The sequence below is a fragment of the Triticum dicoccoides genome, chromosome 2A, assembly GCF_002162155.2.
Source record: "Triticum dicoccoides isolate Atlit2015 ecotype Zavitan chromosome 2A, WEW_v2.0, whole genome shotgun sequence".
Taxonomy (NCBI): domain Eukaryota; kingdom Viridiplantae; phylum Streptophyta; class Magnoliopsida; order Poales; family Poaceae; genus Triticum; species Triticum dicoccoides.
The window spans coordinates 81,760,650-81,780,099 of NC_041382.1; the positions used below are offsets into that span (position 1 = coordinate 81,760,650).

The 19,450-nt window shown below is 46.5% G+C and overlaps 1 protein-coding gene across 1 annotated transcript; it reads left to right on the top strand.

Moving 5' to 3' along the window:
- Nucleotides 1–16,163: 16,163 nt before the first annotated feature.
- LOC119353435 (membrane metalloprotease ARASP, chloroplastic-like) lies at nt 16,164–17,656 on the top strand. The gene has a single exon (XM_037620061.1). It carries the CDS (start codon nt 16,247–16,249, stop codon nt 17,510–17,512), a length of 1,266 nt encoding a protein of 421 aa, XP_037475958.1. The 5' UTR covers nt 16,164–16,246; the 3' UTR covers nt 17,513–17,656.
- The last annotated feature ends 1,794 nt before the right edge of the window (nt 17,657–19,450 follow it).

A 19,450-nucleotide genomic window follows, 5' to 3' on the forward strand; every position in this document is an offset into this window, starting at 1 on the left:
CTGTCAGCACTGATACTTTTATGTGCAAAACCTGTCATCTGTCTACTTGTTTATCTTTCAGAGTGAGGAAGATATAAGTGTTGAACAAGCGCAGTCTCATCATCTTGCTCAGCTGCTTGTGCTGCAGCTCCCCAGCAGGGCTAACCTTTCTTGAGCTCTATTGAAGTGTTATCGGTTTTGTATATTATTTTGTCAGCATATTTATTTGCACTGGTGGCGATCTTTGATGCCCAGTGTATGTAATCAGCTGTCTGCTTGTGCTTTATTATCATAGTGGCGAACTTTGATGCCCAGTGGATGTAATATGCCATAATTTCTTTATTGTATAGTCTAGGTTTTTTCTTATTCACGATGCTGAAATTATTTTACTGTATATATATCCTGTCTTCGCAGTAACTGGCCAAACCATAAAATTACGGTACATAATCGGGCCGTCATGCAATCACGATGTAGGTTGGGCCTGAAACATGCCGAATAGCTCACGGGCCGGCAGCAGCCTAAAATGAACCCCGACCCATGATTGTGCGAATCAAATCACGGGCTTTTAACAGGCCAAAATTGTCTCGGTCCTTGTTTGGCCCAATCAGATATCGGCTGCGAGCAGGCCGGATGCAAACCGGGCCGTAGTTAGGCCCAACTATATGACGGACTTTTAACAGGCCGAAATTAATATAGTGCCGAAATATTAAACAGGCCCTTAACAGGCCAAAACTAATATCAGGCCGAATTACTAAGTGGGCCTTTAGCAAGTGGGCCCAAAAGCATAGTGTCCAGTTGACGGGCCGAATCTAATATGGGCCATAATTGAGCCCAAAGCCTCTTAAAGGGCCGGACCTGATCCGGGCCGTAATTTGGCCCAGAACGTGGTAGGCTTTTAACGGGCTGGATCTCATATGGGCCACTATTAGGCCCGGAGCGTGGCAGGCCATTAATGGACCAAATCAAATATGGGCCGGCATTTGGCCCAAAACATGGCAGCAAGTTAATGGGCCAGCCTACTAGGGTCCTCAAAATCTTGTGGGCCTATAGCTGGGCCGGCCCATTAATGTCGGCGAAATCTCATGGGCCTTTAGCTGGGCCGGCCCATTATGATCCGCAAGAATCTTGTGGGCCTTTACCTAGGTCGACCCATTATGGCACACAAAAATCTTGTGGGCCTTTACCTGGGCCGACCCATTATGGCCCGCAAAATCTTGTGGGCCTTTAGCTGGGCCAGCCCATTATGGTCCACAAAATCTCGTGGGCCTTTAGTTAGGCCGACCCATTATGGTCCGCAAAATCTTGTGGGCCTTCAGTTGGGCCGGCCCATTTAAACTTGATGGGCCGGTCCACGTGTCAACATATCATAGGCGCGTCTCGCCCATTGGATGAGTGACACCTGTGCCAACGCGGACCTAACATGTGTCTCTTCCGGCCAATGATGATTTTACACGTGGAAAATCCCCATTGGTCGGGGCTGTTAACGGGTTATCGGATCCAAAACCTGACCCGATAGCTTAACGGTGTTCCGTTACGGTGCATGCCACGTGTCGGTCACCCTTGACGAAAGCACTTCTGTGACGCGCGATTTATCGTCATGGAAGTGGACACTTCCGTGATGATAATTTTGGTAATGTCATGGAACACTTCTACGACAGCAGAGGTATGACTATCTTGATTCTGTCATTAAATCGTCATGGATGTACATGCATGACAGAAAACGTGACCTACTGTGACAAACATGTATCATCACGGAAGTGTATTTTTTTGTAGTGCATGTATATCACATATACCTTTGTTCACCTTGGCATCCTTCTTATCCGCCAAATACTTGGGGCAGTTCCGCTTCCAGTGACCACTCCCTTTGCAGTAGAAGCACTCAGTCTCATGCTTAGGTCCAGACTTGGGTTTCTTCACTTGAGCAGCATCTGGTGTTCTTCTTGAAGTTTCCCTTCTTCCCTTTACCATTTTTCTTGAAACTGGTTGTCTTGTTGACCATCAACACTTGATGCTCCTTCTTGATTTCTACCTCCGCAGGTTTTAGCATTGTGAAGAGCTCAGGAATCGTCTTATCCATCCCTTGAATATTATAATTCATCACAAAGCTCTTGTAGCTTGGTGGCAGTGATTGAAGAACTCTGTCAATGACACTATCATCAGGAAGATTAACTCCCAGTTGAGTCAAGTGGTTGTGGTACCCAGACATTCTGAGTATATGTTCACTGATAGAACTATTCTCCTCCATCTTGCAGCTACATAACTTACTGGAGACTTCATATCTCTCAATCCGGGCATTTTCTTGAAATATTAACTTCAACTCCTGGAATATCTCATATGCTCCATGACATTGAAAACATTGTTGAAGTCCCGGTTCTAAGCCGTAAAGCATGGCACACTGAACTATCAAGTAATCATCAACACGCGACTGCCAGGCATTCACTATGTCCGCAGTTGCCGGCGCGGGTGGTACACCTAGCGGTGCTTCCAGGACATAATTTTTCTGTGCAGCAATGAGGATAATCCTCAAGTTACAGACCCAGTCCATGTAATTGCTACCATCATCTTTCAATTTTGCTTTCTCAAGGAACGCATTAAAATTCAACGGAACAATAGCACGGGCCATCTATCTACAACAACATAGACATGCAAAATACTATCAGGTACTAAGTTCATGATAAATTAAAGTTCAATTAATCATATTACTTAAGAACTCCCACTTAGACAAACATCCCTCTAATCATCTAAGTGATCACGTGATCCATATCAACTAAACCATGTCCGATCATCATGTGAGATGGAGTAGTTTTCAGTGGTGAACATCACTATGTTGATCATATCTACTATATGATTCACGCTCGACCTTTTGGTCTCAGTGTTCCGAGCCCATATCTGCATATGCTAGGCTCGTCAAGTTTAACCCGAGTATTCTGCGTGTGCAAAACTGGCTTGTACCCGTTGTATGTGAACGTAGAGCTTATCACACTCGATCATCACATGGTGTCTCGGCACGACGAACTTTCCCAACAGTGCATACTTAGGGAGAACACTTATACCTTGAAATTTAGTGAGAGATCATCTTATAATGCTACCGTCGATCTAAGAAAAATAAGATGCATAAAAGATAAACATCACATGCAATCAATATAAGTGATATGATATGGCAATCATCATCTTGTGGCTGTGATCTCCATCTCCAAAGCACCGTCATGATCACCATCATCACCGGCTTGACATCTTGATCTCCATCAAAGCATCATTGTCGTCACGCCAACTATTGCCTCCACGACTATCGCTACCGCTAAGTGATAAATTAAAGCAATTACATGGCGATTGTATTTCATACAATAAAGCGACAACCATATGGCTCCTGCCAGTTGCCGATAACTGTGTTACAAAACATGATCATCTCATACAATAACATTTAGCATCATGTCTTGACCATATCACATCACAACATGCCCTGCAAAAACAAGTTAGACGTCCTCTACTTTGTTGTTGCAAGTTTTACGTGGCTGCTACGGGCTGAGCAAGAACCGTTCTTACCTACGCATCAAAAACCACAACGCGGTATAGTGATTGCTTTTTGATCTTCAGAAAGAACCCTGTTCATTGAACCCGATTCAACTAAAGCTGGAGAAACAAACACCCACTAGCCACTTGTGTGCGAAGCACGTCGGTAGAACCAGTCTCGCGTAAGCGTACGCGTAATGTCGTTCTGGGCCGCTTCATCCAACAATGCCGCTGAATCAAGAATCAACTAGTGACGACAAGCAATATGTATATACCCATGTCCACAACTCCTTTGTGTTCTACTCGTGCATATAACATCTATGCATAAACCTGGCTCGGATGCAACTGTTTGGGAACATAGTAATTTCAAAAATTTCCTACGCACATGCAAGATCATGGTGATGCATAGCAACGAGAGGGGAGAGTATCGTCCACATACCCTCATAAACCGTAAGCGGAAGCGTTATGAGAAAGCGGTTGATGTAGTCGTACGTCTTCACGATTCGACCGATCCAAGAATCGAACATACAACACCTCCGAGTTCAACACACGTTCAGCTCGGTGACGTCCCACGAACTCCGATCCAGCAGAGCTTCGAGGTAGAGTTCCGTCAGCACGATGGTGTGATGATGGTGATGACAATGCTACCAACGCAGGGCTTCGCCTAAGCACGGCTATGATATAACCAAGGTGGATTATGGTGGAAGGGGGCAGCGCACACGGCTAAAAGATCAATTGATCAACTTGTGTGTCTTGGGGTGTCCCTGCCCCCATATATAAAGGAGCAAGGGGGGAGGCCGACCAACCCTAGCAGGGCGTGCTAGGAGGAGTCCTACTCCCACCGGGAGTAGGATTCCCCCCTTTCCTAGTTGGACTAGGAGAGAAGAAAGGGGGAGAGAGGGAGGAAGGAAAGGGGGACGCCGCCCCCTCCTAGTCCAATTCGGACCAGAGGGAGAGGGGGAGCGCGGCCTGCCCCGGTCTCCTGTCTCTTTCCACTAAGGCCCAATAAGGCCCATACCTTTATCGGGGGGTTCCGGTAACCTCCCGGTACTCCGGTAAAATCCCAATTTCACCCGGAACTATTCCAATGTCCAAATACAGGCTTCCAATATAACGATCTTTATGTCTCGACCATTTCGAGACTCCTTGTCATGTCCATGATCATATCCTGGACTCCGAACTACCTTCGGTACATGAAAACATATAAACTCATATTATCGATCGTCACTGAACTTTAAGCGTGCGGACCCTACGGGTTTGAGAACTATGTAGACATGACCGAGACTCGTTTCCGGTCAATAACCAATAGCGAAACCTAGATGCTCATATTGGTTCCTACATATTCTACGAAGATCTTTATTGGTCAAACCGCATAACAACATACGTTGTTCCCTTTGTCATTGGTATGTTACTTGCCCGAGATTCGATTGTCGGTATCCTTATACCTAGTTCAATCTCGTTACCGACAAGTCTATTTACTCGTTCCGTAATGCATTATCCCACAACTAACTCATTAGTCACAATGTTTGCAAGGCTTATAGTGATGTGCATTACCGAGGGGGGCCAGAGATACCTCTCCGACAATCGGAGTGACAAATCCTAATCTCGATCTATGCCAACTCAACAAGTACCATCGGAGACACCTATAGATCACCTTTATAATCACCCAGTTACGTTGTGACGTTTGGTAGCACACAAAGTGTTCCTCCGGTACTTGGGAGTTGCATAATTTCATAGTCATAGGAACATGTATAAGTCATGAAGAAAGCAATAGCAACAAACTAAACGATCATCATGCTAAGCTAACGGATGGGTCAAGTCAATCACATCATTCTCTAATGATGTGATCCCGTTAATCAAATGACAACTCATGTCTATGGTTAGGAAACATAACCATCATTGATTCAACGAGCTAGTCAAGTAGAGGCAAACTAGTGACACCCTGTTTGTCTATGTACTCACACATGTACTAAGTTTCCGGTTAATACAATTCTAGCATGAATAATAAGCATTTAACATGATATAAGGAAATATAAATAACAACTTTATTATTGCCTCTAGGGCATATTTCCTTCAATGATAACATCCTCTTTCACACTGCTCCTATTCTTTGGAAGAAATGACCAGGAATGCCTTGATGGGTTTGTTTTGGAACAATGCATAAATTATCTCTTCCTTTGTGAACTCCCGAGGGAGTCCCTCATTCACCATCAACTCTATCACTTTCATTGGGCACATGTCAAGAAGATCATTTGGTCTATCTTCATTATCTCAATTACTGGAAAGAACATGTGGGGATCTCTTCCAAAGTTTGTGTTCTTTCCACCAAATTCCCTTCATTAGCTTTTAAATTCCATTTCCACCAGTCTCTAGCTTACTTTGCGTTGAAAAAACGCAATGTTCTAATCTCCTTCTCCTAGCTACAATTCATGGGGTCACTGCCTCCACATTATTTGTTCTCTGAGGAGGAATTCATCTAGCTCCTTTGACACTTTACATAAAGCAGTATCATGCCCACCATACGGGGGAGAGGAGAATCCCACAACTAGCCCAATTGCATGTGAAAACTTGCTGACTTCATGGTGATTGAGCCAGTCTGCAAAATTTCGGCGCAGCGACTCACTAAGAGAGGAGGAGATTGGAGGGGAGGAGGCGGCGAGGAGGAGATGGGATGGACGCGAAGGCTAGGGCTTGTGTGATGGGGACACCTCACTGTCGGGCTTTTATAGCCGGGGATGAAGCTATGTGTCCATCCGAACGGACGCCTTCTGAATCGGGGGGCGGGTTGCCATCATTAATGGCTCCTTGGTTACCAGTGTTGTCGTCCCACTCACTAGTTCTTAGCCGGCACACAAATATGCGTCTACGGGAGGCGTCACACTTCAAACCTGACCATCGTGCGAGGAGGAAGAAGTTGAAACTTTCTTCCAACATTGTCGGTTTGTTTATTGAGCAAGCTCCATATTGGCCTCCCCAACCTCCAAATATGGAGATTATGAGGTCGTTTGTGGAGTGAACTTCATAAATTATATCGATCAACATCCATATGATGACTCTGCTAGAGTGCTATTTTGGCATAAGATCACCCTATTGGTATTTATTATTCCAATCGGGGGACATATGATGATTCTGCTAGAGCTGCTCTAAACGGACATGTGGTTTTGTTGAAGTCACCTATCATCATCCAGATTCATACGCAAGCGGCCCAATCCGCACAACCGCGCCTGTCACAAAACGAAACTCAACCATAAATTAAGCATCTCTTTAAGCTTCGTTACACGTACAATGATAACTGAGTTTTGTATGCATCCATATGTACATGCGAGTATTAGAGCTCAATCATAAATTAAGCATGTCCTTAGGTTTCATTCCTCTTAATAAATGCATTCAAAATTGTGGTTAAGTTTAAGCTTGAATATATGATGTCCTATGTCCAACTCTAATAAATAAAAATCGTAACTATGTCCAAATCTAATAATTAAAAATCATAACTACAATGCTTAACTCGATTTGTAAGCGTGATGTACAATTTGTTACATGGCATGATATGTAAAACTCAACCTATTATGTAAAAGAAACAAAGTAGTGAAAAGGTGCCTTCTGCTGGAGGGCTTGCTCCTGTCCAAAGCTGTATTCCCTGAAAAGCCTCCTTGAGTCTTAACTCCTGAATTTGAGGAGTGAAAAAAAACTGGTTCCTAACCAAACTCTTAAAACTTAACTCTCTAACTTTTTTGCACATAATACATAACATAATTAGATGGTCTATCACATCCTAAAACACAAATTTAAACTACTGAATTACATAACGAAACAAAAGGTTACACACTATACATAACATAATTAGATGTTTTATCACTAGATAGCATAATTAAACAAATTTAAACTACTTGTCATCACCGCCACAGGCGCAGAATACGTCAAAGTTATCCGAGTCGAAGGAGATAGAGACCACCCCCATTGGAGGGGCCAACCTCATTGTCATTGTTAGTAGGTCGAGTTGATTACATTCCTCGTCGGAGGGCTTAACCAATATCTAGTCCTACATCATGCCATTCTCCTTAGACTCGAACCACGCTTGGTTCTCGACGATGATATGTGAATTCTTCACGATGAGCTCAACCATATAGGCCTCGTCGTTGCGCTTGGCCTGGAGTTGGTCGACGACCATACATTTTGCTTCTCCTTGGCACAGGGAGACCATTCTAACATGAGGCTCGACGAAGTCCAGAGAGCGCCTGCCAACAAGGAAGTTAAGTTTCTCCCGGTTCTCGAAGTAGTGGACCATTATCATATCATACGCGCGCGCCGCCTGCTTGGTGGTGGCGAATGTGTTGAGCCACCGATTTCCCAGTGTATCCATATTTCAGATCTCTACCGCCCAATGGCCCACAACCGCTGCCGCATGCCGCAGTGCTTCAAAGGCGGTCGCTATGACATGGACCTGAAGGAGGCAGTGGGCACTCGGGGTGGCTGCGCGGACCTGTTACGGACGAAACGCGGCTAAGTGGTGGCCTTCCCCGTCGACAACTTCGCGACTAGATGCAACGATTTATGCGATGATTGCCGACGGTGATTGAATCTTAGTGGGGCGGGGGGATGCGGAGGCATAGGGGTGTAGTTGAGCATGTGTGGTGGTTGGCGGAGGCAAGGAGAACGGTGTCAGCATAAAGCCGGTCAAGCGAGGGAGGGAGGCAACCACATGAGGAAGGGTAGTCTTCCACTAAGAAGTTGTTTCCACTGCTCAAAATTGAGAGCCATGCGCCTCCTAACACTTTTCATAAGAGAAAAATTCACTATAGGTCACTAAACTTGAGCCGGATGACAGTTTAGTACCACTACTTCAAAATACCCGAAGTACGGTCCATGTACTTGTGCAAGGGGTTCACTTTGGTCCATATGTACGTTTTCACATACGTATTCGCTGACTTGGCCGAGTCAGCGGCCGCCAGCTAGGCTTTAACCGCCACCTGATCTCACGTGGGTTAATACTACTGCATCCGTTTTTTTTTTGCAAAATCGCCATGAACCATTAAAGCAGCCCACCTGGTCGGACCGCACCAGCTCGCCCGCACCCGCTCTCCCTCTCCTCCTGCACCCGCTCGGCTGTCTCCCTCTCCTCTGCTCCCGCACCTCTCCGCTCATCGTTGCTGCCGAGGTCGTCCTGCGAGCTCACCGCCGTCGACGACGGCTCCATGAGCACGTCGTCGGACGCTGAGCCACCACCGTCCGCGCCGATCGAGAGGGGCCTGCGTGATGTCCCTCTTGCTCCTTTGCGTCGCCGTGATGATGCCTCATTGCCCCTGTATGGTACGTCGCCGTTGCCAGTAGCTCCCTTGCTCGATATGTCCAATTTAGCTCCCGTAAAGAGTTCTTGGTCACATCAATTGCGCGTACGAGCTAGGGTTTGGGCGTTTGTTCAACTTTCTGATGGATTAGGTGTGGGTGGTAGGGTTTTAGAAGTTTTTGATGAACTTAGTGGCAGGCCAAAAATAGGGCTGCGTCCTGTGTTAGGATGGGGGGTTTGCAGTTGATGGCCATGTTTGGAGAGATCTATAGTGGTTAGGGTTCTTTCTCCCCCAATTTGTCATGGGTCCATGTTCCTATTCACTCTGATGATGAGGAACCTCCAACTGTCGGGTTCAGTGGCATTAGGCCAAAGAAGGAGAAGGCACACCAGCAGCAAGTGGAGCAGGAAGAAAAGCAGCAAGAGGAGCAGGCTGAGCTCACTCTAGTGGAACAGGAGCAAGCTGAGCTCCCTCAAGTGGAACAGGAGCTGCCTCAGCATGATCAAGAGCATGAGCATGAGCAAGATGAAGCAGAGTCAGAAAGTGGAGCAGAGTCGGAAGAAGATGAATTCATACCAAGTCCACCCAGCCAGGAACTACTTACCTTTCATCTTAGTTTGGGTTTAGGGCCAGGAAATCCTGTAGTTTTTTGAACATGGATGTAGCAGACACAGTTGGTTGTTTAGTAATGTAGGATTCAGATGAAGATTACATTCCACAAATTGTTGATTCAGACATTGATCTGCAAGATGATGATGACTTGTTTGACAAAAATGTTGATTTTGAGAAAGGCAAATGTAAAGTAGTGCAAGAGGAAGCTGATGATCCTACTGAAGATGTGGATATGTGTCTGCCATCTTCTGATGAAGATAAGGTGAAGCTGAATTTCAAAAGTTTTAGAGAGGAAGACCTAACTAAACCACAGTTTCAAGTTGGCCAGACCTTTGGATCTGTTGAGTTCCTGAGGAAAGCTATCAAAGAGTACAGTTGTCAGGAGAGAGTTGACATTAAATGCCCCAGAAATGATAGGAAAAGACTGAATGCCATTTGTGAAGATGGGTGCCCTTGGACCTTGTCTGCATCATTTGATGGGAGAATCAACTGCTTCATGATCAAGAAATACAACCCAAAGCATACATGCATAAAGAAATGGTGTGTTAAGTCATTCACTGCTCCTTTTATGGCTGGAAAATATGTTGATTCCTTCAGAGCAGATGAAAACATGAATATGAATTTTTTTGCAAGGGTGGTTCAGAAAGATTGGAACATGACAGCAACAAGGAGCAAGCTCAGAAGGGCTAAGAGGCTAGTGAAGAAAGTGATTGAAGGAGATGAGTTAGAGCAGTACAGCAGCATGTGGGATTATGCATAACAATTCAGAAGATCAAATCCATGCAGTTCTTTCTATGTGGGTGTCAGTGATGGCATATTTGCAAATTGTTATTTCTCTTTGGATGCCTGCAAAAGGGGTTTCATGCAAGCCTGTAGGCCTGTCATTTGTTTGGATGGATGCCACCTGAAGACAAAGTATGGAGGTGTTATGCTGTGTGCTGTTGGCATGGATCCTAATGACTGCATTTACCCTATAGCTTTTGCAGTTGTTGAGATAGAGAACACTGACACATGGAAATGGTTTCTGTCAAATCTGAAGAGTGACTTGGGAATTGTAAACACAGAGCCATGGACTATAATGTCAGACAAGCAAAAGGGCCTGATGAAGGGAGTGAGGCAACACTTTCCTGATGCAGAGCACATGCACTGTGTTAGGCATATATGGCAGAATTTTCAGCAAACACACAAAGGAGATGTTCTTAAGAACCAGTTATGGAAGTGTGCAAGGAGCACAACACCAGAACTGTGGGCTGCAAGCATGGAGGAAATAAAGGTCATCAGCCTTGAAGCATACAAATGTCTTGAGCAGCTACCACCTAACACTTGGGTTAGGGGCTTCCAAAGAGAATTGGTCAAGTGTGATATCCTTCTGAACAACAACTGTGAGGTTTTTAACAAATATATTCTTGAGTCTAGGGAGATGCATCTCAGATCAATGATTGACAAGATCAAAACACAACTCATGGTTAGATTCTACAACAAAAGAAAGGAGGCAGAGGCCTGGCCTGGCTCAATATGCCCAAAAATTAGGAAAAGAATTGAGAAGAACATAGAGCTGCCAGCTACATGCATGGTTTCAGGGGCTGGTGATGGCATCTTTCAGGTTGACAATAGGAACATGACATACATTGTTGACATGAAGGAAGAAAGCTGTACATGCAAAAGGTGGGGTCTTAGTGGAGTTCCATGTCACCATGCAATTGCATGCTGCAGACATGAGAGGATTGATCCTGAGAGTTTGGTGCACTCCTGTTACAGTATAGAAGCATTCAAGCTAGCATACAAACCCATTATCAAGCCTTGCAGAGATAGGAGTGAGTGGCAGAAGATGAATGGTTGTGAGATCAAGCCACCTGTCTATGGAAAAAAAGTAGGGAGGCCTTCAAACAAGAGTAGGAGAAAGCAGCCTTATGAGATTGAAAAGAAAGATGGAACCAAGGTGATGAGCAGACATGGAATCACAATAACGTGTTCATACTGCCATGAAACAGGCTGCAACATCAAAGGATGTAATCAAAGAAAGGCTGGCATTTTGCCAAATCTAGCAGAGAGAACAACAAGAAGGGGTCCAAGGGCCATTCCTGATGATGTGTCAGATGATGAAATTGTTTTGGCACAACAAGATGATGGCCAAGTCACACAAGAGGATGGTCAACTTACACAGGAGGAGGTCCATGTTGATGGCCCAGTTACACATGAGGAGGCCCATGTTGATGGCCATGATACACATGAGGAAGTCATTGTCACACAAGATGATGAGGTCATTGCCACACAAGATGATGGAGCAGATACACTAGTTGTTTTTCAGGCAAATTCTCCACTTTTATCTCTTCATTTGACCTCTTTTGTCCAATCCTTTTTGTTGTACTGATGTTAGCATGTGATGTTTGTTTTGTACAGGTGCGGGACTTTGGATTTACAATGCTTCATAGGATGCAACAATCCAGACCTGTTCCTAGGGAAGATACTGAAACCATTTTGCCAGATTCTTCATTCATCTCACTGGCGCCAGTTCTCACACTGCAGCACAGATAACAACAGCTACAAATGAAGGCAACCAGACCATGAAGTTGCTGAAGATGAAGAGAGACAAAGATAGACAGATGGCAGCCATGAGAGATGCAGCACTTGAGGCCATGAATGAGATGGCAGAGAAGAAAGCAGAGGAGGCAGAAGCAAAAAGGCAAGAAATTACAAGGAGGAAAGTAGAGTCTTCACAAAGAAGAAGAAAGAAGAGCAACACAAGAGAAGAAAGCTCTGGAATCTGCAGCAAGGCAGGAAGCTGCAGCAGAAAGAAAAGCTGCATTGCAAGAAGAGAAGGAGGCCAGAGCCCTTGAAGCAATGGCAGCTAAAGCAGAGGCAGCACTGAAGAGAAAAGAAGATCATGAAGCAAAGAGAGATATGGCAGCACTGAGGAGAAAAGAAGATCAAGAAGCAAGGAAGAAACAACAAGAAGAGGCCAGGTCGACGTTGTCAACGCGCTCCGTTCGCGAGCCAACGCACAACGGATCCGGCTACCGCGGCACAGTGGCGGACCGGTACATCCACCACCGGGCTCGTTGCCCCGGGTCATTGGAGCGCGTCTCCTGCATCACGAAGCGGAGTACGAGTGCATAGTGGATACCGTTGTGGTCGGGGCAAGCGCGGTCCAGCTCGTCATCGGTCATGACCTTCAAGAGGCCACACGCGTGGTGACGCAGCATCACACAGCTGGGGAACCACTTCCCGATCTCCGTCAGGTCCACGCGCATGGCCTTGTCATCGCCTGCGAGGTCATCGATGACCCTCTTCCAGGCGGGGCAGTTCTCCATGTTCGTGGTGGCGGTGTGGTGGTCGGCGGCGAGGGTTTTCTTGACGGCTGAGTGGGGATTTGGTGCGGGGTAACCGAGGCGACGCGGTGGACTGAAGGTGTGTGGATAGTGGAGCGGTGGACTGAAGGTGAGTGGAGAGTGTAGCGGTGGGTGGGTGGGCTTAAATAGCAGAGAAGGAAACCGAAGAGGTGTGAGCCATTAGGCCACTAGCAACTACTAAATAGTTAGGTTAGTACATGCCCTTGATCAAAGCACTACTACTTACCCCACTGGCATTGCCACCAACGTTCAATACCACAGGTCCTGGGTTTGAGACCCAGGCAAAACTCTTTTTGTGTATTTTTTTTCTTTAATCAAAATTTGGTACAGGCATACAAATTCAGTCACAAAATATAGCAAATCTTTCCAAAAGAAGCAACACTGACAGTTAACTTCAATTTCTTATCTGAACCCACTTCAATTTCTTATCCGAACCCAGTTTAGTTAACATTTGACAAAAAGTACAAATGACACAAATCCAGGAGGAGGTTCATGTTGATTTGATAGAAGGTACACATTCTAGGAAAGATACAAAGTCATTTTATGACAATGACACAAATTCAATCAAATTCATTTAGCATGCCCTTCAGCTTCCTTATCTTCTCCTTGGTGGCCTCTTTGTGTTTGAATAGGTCACCAATCATGTACTCAAGCTTCCTTTTCTCATGCTTCAAGTCATCCCTCTCTCGAATCACTTGGTCCCTCTCCTGCACTGCCTGGTCCCTCTCTTTCTCTGCTTTAACCCTGAATACCTAATGAATGTTGGTTACTGACTTGTCTGTCATCTTTTTCTTCTCAAGTTCTTCCTTCAGATCAGCCAGAGCAACTTGTGTGCTGCCTAATTGGCTCATTGCCTGCTCCTTCTCAGCCACCATCTTAGAAAAATCAAGCTTGAAATGCCTCAACTCATTCTCCATCTTCTGCTTCTCTTCAAGAACCTTCAAGTTTTCTTCAGCACTCACAACATTCTGTCTGAGCCTCTATTTTTTCTCCTCTTCATACATGGTCCATATACTAGCTAGGCTCATCTTCAGAGCATCAGGCCACTCAGGGTCAACCCACTCAACATATCTGCATTTAGGTACCTCCTAACAATTTACACCAAACCAAAAATTCAGTTAACTGCCAGTATTCAGTTCTATGCATGATGATGAAACTTAAAACATAAAAAATCAGTTAACTACCAGTATTTAGGTCTGTGCATGATGATGAAACTTAAAACATACTACAAATGACTTCCTGTTTAACAGTGCCAAATGCAAAAAAATTACTAACCTTCTGTGCACAAGCTAGAAAACTTCTGCCACTATCAACAGATTCAAATGCCACATGCTTCTCACACAAAGATCCATGCCCACATCTAAAGCTAGGCAGATCTATAGCCAAGCCACTCCAATCCTCATAGAAAATTGTGGCAGGTGGCTAAACAAAAGAGAGACATTTGGAATCAATTGAGAGAGAAACCCTAGCTGAGAAACCCTAGACTGGGTGTTCAATTGAGAGAGCGCACTAACCTTGCTGGTCACAGAGTCATCTTCAGAAGAACTGGAAAGATCATCCCAGGACACCATGGTTGCTGCTAGCTGAAGATGAGAAGAAGGGGATCTGTTGGTGCTATTGGACAGAGGAGAGAAGGGATCTGGTGGTGCACGAAATTGAAGATGAAAGATGAGGAAGAAGGGGATCTGGTGGTGGACCAAAGCTACATGTAGAGTGCAAGTTGCTGGGCGGGTGTTTGCAGCAGGTGCAAGTACATGCTTGCTTTTGAGTTCAGTTGTGTTGAGAAAGGGGGCCTGGGCTGACAGTAATTTGAAAGCAATGAGGTTAAGTACAATTCTGATAGAATTTGAATTAGGTAAACCACTGTCAGAATTAGTTTAACTACACTTCTAACATCAAATACATATGTCAGTAATTTCAAAGCAATTAGGTCAAGCGTTTCAAAGCAATTAGGTCAAGCAGACTTCACATTACTGACATATTATCCATTACAACAAGCATTACAACTAGGACTTCATACTGAGCAAACAAAAGATCTCTACACTGGCATTTTAGTATGCTCAATTTAGAACAAGAGATCTCTTAGAACACCTGCACCTACTCAATTAACAACACTTCACTTCTTCATAATTAAGGTGAAACACATCACACAAAGCACTATAACAAAAGCCATCAGCAGCTTTAGCAGCAACAAAATCTCTCTGCCTAATCCTAAAAGCATAGCAATTTGCTGCTTGGTAGCATACTTATTCTCAATGGAGCTGGCATAATTAGCTCTTCCAGCCATGCCTCTCCCAGCCATGCCCCTTCCAGCTGTGCCTCTGCCTGCCATTGATTCAGTCCTCTGCCTCTCAAGCTCTTCCCTCTTGTCCTCAGCTGCACCAATTGCATCTACAACAACATCACCAACTAGACTCCTTGTTTCAACCAGATGCTCCACATATTCAAGCTCCCAGCGTCAGAAATCACAAGTGACCTGAGAACAAAACATTACAGAGTGAATGAATCAATGGCAACCTAGTTAACCAACTACTGTATTAATCAGTGCAATGACTAGTTAACCAACTGATTTTGCAACCTAAAGACCAATTTAATCAGTGCTTTGCTTCAATACTGAACTGGCATGAATTAGTGAGTTGACACGGCATGAATCAATAAACTAAACTGGCACTTACATTGTGGTTCACGCACTTGTAGAAGATCCATCCATCATGCTCATCGGTGCTAGACCGGTAGAACCTCACCTGCTCGCCGCAATCCGGGCACCCGATTAGTGGTACAGCAATGGAGCGGCCACGAAGTGCAGAGCGGATGGAGCTGGAAGACGACATGAAGGAGGAGGCAGAGGAGGCGGAGGAGGGCGTCGGCAATGGCTGCGACGGCGGAGGGCGACGGCGTCGACAATGGCTGCGGCGGCGGCGACAGAGGCTAGGGTTCAGAGGAGAGGAAGAGGAGAGCGAGGGGATAAGGAGCAGGCCGACCAGGTGCGACCAGGTGCGCGGTCGGTCGACCAAGTTCATGGCGATTTTGCAAAAAAAAAAACCTGGATGCAGTAGTATTAACCCACGTGAGATCAGGTGGCGGTCAAAGCCTAGCTGGCGGCCGCTGACTTGGCCAAGTCAGCGAATACGTACACGAAATCGTACATACGGACCAAAGTGAACCCTGTACGCAAGTACGTGGACCGTAGTTCGGGTATTTTGAAGTAGTGGTACCAAAGTGTCATCCGGCTCAAGTTTTGTGACCTACAGTGAATTTTTCTCTTTTCAGAATTCGATGATCTGGTTTAACTCTAAACAAACGAATCCTTTAAGAAGTTAAGTCCTTTCGAGGCTTGAGTTAGAGATGCCTTAAAACAGCTCACTCTCGCTGAGCAAAACTCCTCATAATGCTGTGGCCGCGGTCAGTCGCCCGCCTGCATCAACCCACACCACACAGCCATGGCCAACAAACCGGCCACACCTCCAAGCTCCCAAGGATGCCAAATTATCCACTTCCTCCCCTCTCACCATGATTATCTCCAAGCCACCACTCCGCCCCTCTTTCCACTCGCCCTCCCTCGCCGCCGGCCCGCTCCGCCGCCACCGCCACCCCCACCCCCACCCCCACCTCGCCAACAAGCCCTTCTCCGTCGCCGTCGCCGTCGCGGCCTCCCCGTCCGACCTCCTCGCCAGCGTCCAGTCCGTCGCGTCCGCCGCGTCGGTCCTCGCGTCCATCGTGCTCGTCCACGAGTCCGGCCACTTCGTCGCCGCCACCTCCCGGGGCATCCACGTCTCCCAGTTCTCCATCGGCTTCGGCCCCGCCCTCGCCAGCTTCCGCCTCGGCGCCGTCGAGTACGCGCTCCGGGCCATCCCGCTCGGCGGCTACGTCGGCTTCCCCGACGACGACCCCGAGTCCGGCTTCGCGCCCGACGACCCCGACCTCCTCCGCAACCGCCCCGTCCCGGACCGCCTCCTCGTCGTCTCCGCGGGGGTCATCGCCAACCTCATCTTCGCCTTCCTCATCATCTACGCCCAGGCGGTCACCGTCGGCGTCCCCGTCCAGGCGCTGCTCTCCGGCGTCCTCGTCCCCGACGTCGTGCCCGGCTCCGCCGCCGCGCGCTCCGGGCTGCTCGCCGGCGATGTCATCCTCGCCGTCCCCGGCGCCGCGCCGGACCCGTCCGTGCCGGCCCTGGTCGACCTCATCAAATCCAGCCCCAACAAGAAGGTCCTCCTCAAGGTGTCAAGAGCCGGGCCTGCGGCCGGGGACAAGCCGCAGTTCCTCGACCTCACCGTCGTGCCGGACACGAGCGTCGACGGGACGGGGCGCATCGGCGTGCAGCTGTCGCCCAACTACCGGGCCACGCGCGTGCACCCAAGGAACGCGTCCGAGGCCACCGTCCTCGCCGTGCGCGAGTTCAGGGCGCTGGGCGGGGCCGTGCTCGACGGGCTCCGGCAGACGTTCCTCAACTTCTCGCAGACGGCGGAGAAGGTGTCGGGCCCGGTCGCCATAATCGCCGTCGGCGCGGAGGTGGCGAGGTCGAGCGCCGACGGGCTGTTCCAGTTCGCGGCGATCATCAACCTCAACCTCGCGGCGATCAACCTGCTGCCGCTGCCGGCGTTGGACGGCGGGACGCTGGCGCTGATCCTTCTGGAGGCGGCCCGCGGCGGGCAGAAGATCCCCCGTGAGATCGAGCGGAGGATAATGTCGTCGGGGATATTGCTGGTGCTCATGGTCAGCATGTTCCTCATCGTGCGCGACACGCTCAATCTAGACTTCATCAAACAGAATATGTAGATTCTTTTAAGTCCCAGAGAACATTTTGCAGTAAATCTGTTCCTGTTTGTAAGACGAAGCCATGCATGTATGTATCTCTTGCACAAATTCTTACAAAAAGCAACGGAGATAGTAGAACCGATTTGCAACCATGTACACTCTGCCTCAAGCCATACTCTGCTTCCAGTCAGATTGCATATGTGGTAGGAACGAAGGTTTTAGACGACTGAAATTGCCTAATTCTGGTTCAATTTGCGAAACAAATTTGCTAGATTATCACTACTATTCTCTCAAAACATATGAAAAAGAAAACAAGCACCGAGCTGCACAACACTCAGCACCCCAAACAAGCCTGAAAAGAAAAGCCTACATCTGACTCCACAGATGCCTGATACTGATAATACCGGAACCTGATGACTCCAGTACACAATGCTTCAAGTTGCTGCTCTATAACTCTGGACGTCAGGATTTCATCTCCCAGCGGCATCAATATCAGAACTGGAGGCATTCGTCGTATCTGAGCCAACATTAAGAAAAATACCAGGTGCTTTTAGCAATATAGTCTTATTATTACAAAGATGCCAAGAAATGCAATCAATTGGGAAGGGCAATAAAATAGAAAAGGCAAGGGGTTCAAGAGAATTACTAGAAAAGGAGAAAATCGCAAGTTGCTGCTCTATGTTATTACATAAGCTCGAAGTTGCTGCTCTATGCTCGAAGTTGCTGCTCTATAACTCGCAAGTTACAAGGCAAAACAACTTCAAAGCAAATAGCTAATACAAGCCAAAATCCAGCATGATAGCTTCTTTGCTTTATTCTTACGATAGTCTCAAAATAATGACGAGCATATCCCAAAGATGAGAAACATATACTTCTTGATCTCCCAAGTGCCACAGGTTTTCAACTGCATGGATAACAGCTTGCTAAAATAATTATAATAACATAGCACACTACTAATACCTGCATAAGGAAAGCCTGATGATTCCAGTACATAATGCTCCAAGTTACTGCTCTATAACTCAGACGTCAAGGTTTTATCTCCCAGCGGCATCAATATCAGAACTGGAGGCGTTCGTCACATCTGAATCAGAACTGGAGGCATTCGTCATATCTGAACCAACATGAAGAAAAATACTGGGTGTGTTGAGAAATACAATCTTTTTACAAAGATACTAAGAAATGCAATCAATTGGGAATGACAATGACCATACAAGCATGCAAGTTACAAGGCAAAATAATTAACTTCAAAGAAAGTAGCTAATACAAGCCTAAATCCAGCATAATAGAACATTATGGTCCTGCTTTGCTTTCTTCTTACGATAGTCTCAGTATAATGACGAGTATATCCCCAAGATGAGAAACATATACTTCTCGATGTCCTAAGTTCCACAGCTTTTCAATTGCATGGATAACAGCTTGCTGAAACAATTATACTGACATAGCACACTAGTAATACCGGCATAATATATAAATATGACACAGTCCTATAGTGTAACGCTCACGATGCGGCTATATCTCCCACGTGTCGAAGCATGACTTAGAGGCATAACTGCATTGTAAGCAATGTCGCAAGTGAGGTAATCTTCACACAACCCATGTAATACATAAGGGAAAAAGATACATAGTTGACTTACAATCGCCACTTCACACAATTGCATGAATAAAACATTACATTCATACAGATACACTCAAGGTCCGACTACGGAACCAAAATAAAAGAAGACTACCCAAATGCTACACAGATCCCCGATCGTCCCAACTGGGCTCCATACTGATCGACTGAAAGGAAACAACACAAAGGACAAAATCTTCATCGAGCTCCTCCTTGAGCTCGGTTGCGTCACCTGCACAATATCATCGGCACCTGCAAACTGCTTTTTGGAAGTACCCGTGAGTCACAGGGACTCAGCAATCTCACACCCTCGCGATCAAGACTATTTAAGCTTATAGGTAGGGTAA

Coding starts and splice junctions, on each gene's coding strand:
- LOC119353435 (XM_037620061.1), top strand. CDS start 16,247: ATGATTATCTCCAAGCCACCACTCCGCCCCTCTTTCCACTCGCCCTCC.